General features: G+C 57.4%; 1 protein-coding gene across 4 annotated transcripts; it reads right to left on the reverse strand.

The window, feature by feature from the left end:
• Positions 1-2,695: 2,695 nt before the first annotated feature.
• C1QTNF6 (C1q and TNF related 6) lies at positions 2,696-6,969 on the reverse strand. 4 transcript variants are annotated; one of them, XM_074983870.1, is made up of 3 exons: positions 6,841-6,969; positions 4,704-4,953; positions 2,696-3,338 (listed from the first exon to the last, which is right to left on the reverse strand). In XM_074983870.1, the coding sequence occupies exons 2-3, from the start codon at positions 4,939-4,941 to the stop codon at positions 2,791-2,793; spliced, it is 786 nt and encodes a 261-aa protein (XP_074839971.1). In that variant the 5' UTR covers positions 4,942-4,953; positions 6,841-6,969; the 3' UTR covers positions 2,696-2,790. The 4 variants fall into 4 exon arrangements, with proteins under 4 accessions (XP_074839971.1, XP_074839970.1, XP_074839969.1 ...); XM_074983869.1 differs by lacking the exon at positions 6,841-6,969 and adding an exon at positions 6,383-6,464; XM_074983868.1 differs by lacking the exon at positions 6,841-6,969 and adding an exon at positions 6,089-6,257.
• Positions 6,970-7,215: the final 246 nt, after the last annotated feature.

Here is a 7,215-nt window from a genome sequence, read left to right on the forward strand (position 1 = left end):
TCCTGTGCAGAGCAGCCAACCAGGACAAAGACCGGCAACAGCACAAGAAAAAATATGTCTTCTTGTCACAGACGTCCAGCATCCTCCCCAGGTTCCGCTAACAAACCACCCTGAACAACGTGTGCTCGCCCTTCGCTGGCAGTCAGTAAGTCCTGCAGTGTGCCTGGGAGCGTGGGGAGCTGCTTTCTTCTACAGAGGATGAGAAATGTCCTTTCTCATGACAAATCTCACATAGCTCCTTTCATCCACAGATCTCAAAGCCCCTACGCAGGGCTGTGTGTTATTTCCATCTGACAAACAGTATGCCTCTGTCTCCCTGAGTGACCTGCCCAAGATCACCCAGTAGGTGAGTGACTGCAGCAGGAATAGAAGCCAGGTCTTCTGGCCTTCCAGACCAGTGGGGCCCCCTGCTTTAAGCTGACTGGGGACAAAGAGAAGACACTAGAGAGGAAATCATCTCAAAGTGCAAAAAAAAAAAGGGTTTTAATAAAACTGAAACATATATACAAAAGTTCATGGTGGTTTTCTGTAATTAAAGCACCATTAATTCCACAGTACTGTGTCTCGGCTATCCTGACACCCCTCCCAGTAAGCACCAGTCACTCTCTTGAAACATGGTTTAGCACCAAGGGGCTGCCATCTTATTTAGCACCAAGCGGCTGAAGCCTGATTTAGCACCATGAGGCTGAAGCTGGCCCATGAAACACACACTTCCCCACCCCACCCCCCACCCCTCCATTTTACACACCTGCCAACTGCCTGTTTGGGGCATTTGAGCCCCATGGCTAGCAATGGCCCTTCCAAAGTAAACAGTGACGTTGGAAAGAGTTCAGAGCCCAGGTCTGGAAGTTATTCAGCACTAGAGATTCCTGCAGCTCGCGGGGGAGACACAGGGACGCCACACACTGTAAATACGCAACAGCTGGGTTGGCAGCATGTGGCTTTGTGAAAGAGAGAAGAATTCAATGGCTAGTTCCTTCCCTCCTAAACCTCACCCCACCCTCCTGTCTTTCACCAGCCCCAGCCCTCCACCCTTTGCACACCCCACTAGGCTGGGAGAGGTGCATTCCATGCACTAAGTCCCTCCCAGGTCCCTGGGCATTCCAGAGGGGACACTAGCCCCCAACCTGCCTTGGGAGGACCCTGCTTTCCACACCAGTTGTACTAAGTGGTTATGAGCATCGGGTGGGAAAGAGTCTGGGAGTCGTTCCTCTGTCCATAGCTCCCCATCCTGAGCAAATCAGCAGCAGCAGTGTGAGCAAGAGAGACACTGACCTGCAGCTCTCTCGAATTCACCTCTCCTGTCTTTCCCCTCCATGTCTCTCTTGTGGGACTGTGTCTTGTCCAAAACTGACCCAGTGTCTACCTGCTGCCTCACCTTTCCAGTGTCCTAGGACACACTGCGTGGGGTTTTCAGAAGAGCTTAGAGCTGGCCTGATTCAGCTGCCACAGGAGTCAATGGCCAGGCTGCCTCTGATGTGTCATTGGGAGCAGAGTTCAGTGATGAGTGTTGCTAAACACCCCAGCTGGAGTGCACAGGCAGTGGTAACATCAGCTTTGCCATGCAGTCCTGCCAACAGGTCTCTCCCCAGGCCGCAAGGGGCGGCCATGTATCCCAGTACCCAAGCTCTCCATTCTAGGCTTTGCCACTGAGATCACGTGCAAAGGGGACAGAGCTAGGGAGGCAGTGCTGTTTCCAATTATGTGGACATCTGTTCTCTAGGAGCAGCACAGAAATGCTCGATGTTTTTCGTACAGGCTACCAAACGGTTGCTGTCTATCCCCATTCCAGTGGAGTATCAGAGGTACTGGACAGTAATTGACCCTCTGCATTACAGGTTGAACCTCTCTAATCCAGAACATTCTCGTCCAGCAACATCCATAATCCAGCATGATTTTAGCCACCCAGACGAGCACTTTTCCTGGGTATGACCAAGTTTTCCATGGCCCCATAAAGTTTGTTGCCAGCCACCAGTCCTGGCTCTCAGTGTTCTGTGCTGTTATTTAGCTGCAATTTACCCCTCAATGTCTTCTCAGAGCCCAGTAAGCAGCAGAAGTGTTGGTAATGCTGCTAGACAACATTGACCTCCTGTGATCCGGTGAATTCTCTCATCCCGCACCAGTCAGGTCCTGAGGACACCGGATTGAAGAGGCTCAACCTGTAGTAGTAAAAGGCACAACCTACCACCATCCCCTGACTCAGACGGTTCCTCTCCCTTGTGGTTTCAAATGTGGAGGTGGGATTTTAAAGGAAAGGTCTGGCGGAGGGTTGAGACTGGAGACATGGAGTGGAGCTTGGCTGGTGGCCATGAGGCTCTCGCTCTTTTTCAATACTTAAGGCTAGATCCGCAGCAAGTGTACTTGGGTGTAACTCTGTTGACTTCAGCAGAGCGACACCGAGTTGCCCCAGCTGAGGATCTGGTCCTCTGTATCCCAGATGAGCGATGGCTGAAACTGCCAGGGACTGTCCTGTCCTTGCTTTGTAGCATTGCCTGTGTCCTGAAAGCTGAGTTAAGCCATGGGAGCCTAACGAAGCTGGCTGCTTGCCCCCCTGTTCAAGTGGAATGGGGCTTACCTGGAAGCCCGTGACACACTTCGACTCCTGATGGCCCCAATTTCAATAGCGGGTGTTTTCTTTCAGGCTCACTGCTGCTCTCCCACCCCACGCCCTTCCCACGATGCCCCCCCCCCCGTCCACTTCCTCCCTTGTGGTTTGCAGTGATTGCGGGCAGTGAGAAGACAGACAGAGAGGGTGGGTTGGGGGAGGGGACCAGAGAGGAAGGAATGTGGTTATTCCAGGCTGGGCTTGATCAGGTAGCCACTGAACGTGATGTAGATGTCCACATCATCGCTGTAGATGGCATTCTCGCGCTCCCGCTTGTAGAGGCGCACCCAGACCTCGTCGTTCTCCCGCAGCTCCAGCATGAGGCTCTGGCTCTGCATGATGCTGCGGTCGCTGGGCTGGGCGTACAGGATGACCTGCTCCTGGTCGTTGTGCATGAGGTGCATGTAGGTCTCCTTGAAGTTCCAGGTGTGGACATTGAGGCTGAAGTAGTAGAGACCAGCTGTGTAGCAGTAGAACTTGCCCTTGAACATATCGAAGTGGCCGTAGAGGTTGACAAAGACGGTGTCGAAGATCAGGGCCTGGTAGCCCTCGCTGCTGTGCAGCGCCTTCTTGCGGCCCACCGAGAAAGCGGCATACTGGTGCTTGCAGGGATCCCCCGGAGCACCCATCTGCCCCTTGCTGCCTTTCTGGCCCTGGGAGCCCCGCTCACCTGGCGGCCCCTCTTTGCCCCATTTCCCTGGAGTGCCAGGCTCCCCCCGATCTCCTTTGTCTCCTAGGAAAGGAAGCAGAGGGGTGTGCCCATGAGATAGCCAAGAGATGCGAAAGCTGCCAAGCTCTGGGCTGTCATGAGAAGTCCAGAGTTGTGGTCAGAAACCAGAGCTATTTACAGAGAACCTAATGCATCTCTGTGTAGCCACCAGTGCAGTCTGCGCCTTCCCTATTCATGGGGTCGGGGGTCAGTGCTCCTCCCCCCCAGGCTAGCGCACCCCTAAGTTGTTCCACTGTTTCATGGCCTCTTTGGGGCTTTGCAGGAACACAAACTTGCTTGAGCTCAGGGTGCCCCAGCCACCTCTCCCTGCTCTGGCTCCAGAATGCTCCCAGTGCTGGGAGCTGGTGTAGACATGGTCCTGAGCTCCCCTATGCTGTGGGGGGGGGAAGCTTATGCCTAGCTAGCTCAAGGGGCTGCAGAGCACTGATAAACTGGGCCCAAAGAGCATTCCCAGTCAGTGCCAGGGCTCAGTGTGCATGCACTTCTTATGCATTCAGCACAACTGAGACTCAAATGGGGATCCTTGAGGAAGTAGCTGATCTGTAACAGAGAGCGCCCCCATTCCACCCTGACCTAAGCCAGCAGGAGCTGCCTGGAGCACATCTTGGCTTGGGAGTCACTCTTTGCAAATACGAGCGTGGGGGTCTCCTTGCAAGCACCCTCTGAGCCACTTGGGAACAGAAGTGAACGTTCAGGCTTGGGTCGTTGCCTCTTTTCCCTCTCCCAGAAAACAAGGTCCACATAGATGGCCTCTCATTAGCCTTCCCTGCAAGGGATGTTAGTGATGGAACCGTGCCTTTGCTAATGGCACAACTCCTGCCTGGCGGGGCATAGATTTGCTGCTCCATCTGCAGGAGACAGCGGTTCAATTCTGAGGCAGGTTCAGCTTGGCAAGGGGCAATTGCTGAAGCTCCTCACCCAGTGGCAAAGATCAGGAGTCAGTGGAGAGAGAGCAAAGAGCTGGCTCTCCTGAACTCAGAGGCTACCCCAGAAAGGCCGCTGGATTCAGGGGAAAATTGGCATTTGACAGATGTGGTTCACTCTCACTGGCTACATGGAAACAAGTGTACCGGTACCAGAATGGGCACTCACCTGTGATAATGGCAGACAACTAGATGTCCAGCTGTCTGGACATCAGGCACTGGGTATACTGGGGCATGCCCTTCAGTCTGGCAACTAGGAGTCTGAGGAATACAACTGATGCACTGGTTAGGCTAGCATGTACCATTTGCCCTTCAATATGGTGACACTGAAGTCACTGGTGGGCTTTGGGCACCTCGTCTGCCAGCACAGAAACTGACCCTTCCCTCCGGTGATACTCGTTCCCCAGAAGACCAGGGGTCCCAGGCACACCAGCTTGGCACTCACCCTTCAGTATGGTGATGTTGATGTAGGGCCGGACCTCCGGCATTGGGTAGAGTGACGCATGGCGCCCAGCAGGGCCAGGGGTAGCCTCGGAGGGGCCCTGGGAATCCAGAGAGTCGCAGCAGCGCCTGCAGCTATTTGGGAGGGTTGTTGCTTCTTTGGGATCAGGCTCATCAGCAGGTGCCCCCAACACAAAGAGAGGGAGCACGAGGAAGGCCACGTGAGCCTGTAGTTGAATCATTACGATAGTGGCCTGGAAGACAGGAAAGAGAGACAGACAGGTAAAGGGGATGACCAAGCCAGGGCAGAGGCCAACCAGAAAGGACAGGGTTCCCCCAGCCGCTGGGGCTAAAGCCAGTTCACTCATGGCAGGAGCAAAGAGGGAAGGAGACAGAGCATTAACAACTGTTCTGTAGAGAGCTGCTCTTTTGAAGTCTAATACTTGGCTGTCCCTGGAGGTGTAAGGCTGCAGTCCCAGCCGTACTAGAGTCACAGATAGGATGTGCCTGACTCCCTGGAACCTGGACCACTGGAGCCTGGGCCCTACCATTCAGAAGGGGCCAGGCCTTCAGAACCTACAGTGCCAGCACCCACAGTGTAACCCCTGAACCCTGGGGCACCAGTGCCTGGGATTCAATCTTCCGACTGCAGTAAAAGGATCTGAGCTGATGCCCTGATGCCTCTGGGAGCGGGAGATGCAGGGAACCATTACCAGACTATGCCTAAGCTGCCTGCTATGCGGAAGGGCAGGCAATCAGGCATGGAAGGCTCAACCCGTCCGTTTAGGAGAGCATCAGATGCAGGAGGGTCACAGACAAACTTCTCCTGGGTCATTCAGCACTGGGAATTAACTCTAATGAGACTCTGGCCCCAAATCTCATAGGCAAGCATCCAACCGGACCCTGCTGCTCTGGCTTTGCCACGGCAGGGCCAGCTGAAATGCTCAGAGGTCCAGAAACCACGGGCTGCTGCCACCTCCTCCTCTGCCACTCACAGAGCCGGTAGCCTTGGCCCAGTCACTTTCCCCCTCTGTGGGTCAAAGGCAGGAATAATATTAACCTGGGGGCGGCGGTGCTTAGTTAGCAGCAGCCAACTTCCGCCCCCGGAGCATGTAGCCCGGGGTGGGGAGCAGCTGAGGCCACATCTCAGCCTGCGGGGCTCCTGCCAGCGCCGGGCGGACAAGGCAGGGGCGGTTTCGCAGCTCTGCCCACTGGAGCTGAGCCCGGAGCTGGGTGCAAGGGGCCGCCCCAGCGAGGCGGGCGGGCGGCGAGCGAGCGAGCGGCGCTTGCCATCCGCTCCGCAGCGCCCGCGGCTCGAGGGGCGGCGCGGCGCGGCCCGGCCCGGCTCGGTTCGGTTCGCCCTTCCTTCCGCCCCCGCGCCCCGCTCACCCAGCAGCAGCCGCGCCTGGCGGAGGGGTCCGGGGCGCCGCGAGCCGCTCACTCCCCGCGGCCGGCCGGGCAGCCTCTGCTCGCCCCGCCCGCCCCGCGGCCCATGGCGCCGGGAGCTCGCTGCTGGCAAAGGCGCCGCAAACCGCGGCCCTCGCTCTGCCTGCGCCTGGCTCCCCGCAGCACCGCCTCCGCCCTTGCGCGGGGAGGCTGGAAAGCAGGAGAGCCTCCCGCCCCCGCCCGCCGCCCGCGAGAGACGGCTCGCACAGGGGCCCCGGGCCAGTCCCCTTCCCTCACCCGCTCGTCCCGCCGGGACAGTCCCTCCGGGCCTGGCCTCTCCCTGCCTGTCCCCTCCGCTCTGCTGCGGCACAGCGTCCACCCCCGGCTGGCCCGCCTGCATTAGCCCTGCTGCGGCCCCTGGGGCAGAGCTCTTGCTCAGCCCACCCCCAGCCCCTTTCCCTATAAGGTGGCTAGGGCAGGCTTCCCCCTCTGCTCCATCCCCAACAGCGCCTCCTGCTGGTGGGGATCAGCCGCTTCCCTGTGTGGATTCCCTGGCTGGCCCACGGGTCACGGCCTCTGCCTGAAATCGTGCCCAGAAAGGGCTTCTCCAGCCGCAAAGGCTCTGGGAGGTGACCTCAGTGGGGAAAGCCCACACTGCCCACTCTTCCCCAGCTAACACTCTCCAGCCAGGGGTGTACGTGGATCGCAGCAGCCGGCCGTGGCTAGCTCTTGCTGCCATCCGGGGTGGGCCTTACCTGATGGGCCTAGGACCAAGACACCCGAACTGCACAGCAACTTTTTCCCTCTATTCCCCATGCAGTTAAGCCAGAGGCATTCCCGGCTGCTCCTCTAGCCAGACCTAGCAGCCTGTCCCTGGGGAGGGATGGGAGGGTTGAGCAAAGGGATTTTGCCCTCCCCCTACCCCAGCAAGCGCTGACTCAGCAGGTTTGCTCGACTCCTGTAATTTCAGAGGGAAGCTGGAGAGGAATGTTTAACGGGAGAGGAAAAGATTTTCCAGTTGTTTGGTTTGGCTTCGCTGGGAGTAGCTGGGGCTTGGCAGGCGCTGTGGCACCACTGGAGAAGCACATGGAAAATCTGGGAAAATATGTGCAGAGAGCATGGGCTGGAGC

This window comes from Carettochelys insculpta, chromosome 1 (genome assembly GCF_033958435.1).
Source record: "Carettochelys insculpta isolate YL-2023 chromosome 1, ASM3395843v1, whole genome shotgun sequence".
NCBI lineage: Eukaryota > Metazoa > Chordata > Testudines > Carettochelyidae > Carettochelys > Carettochelys insculpta.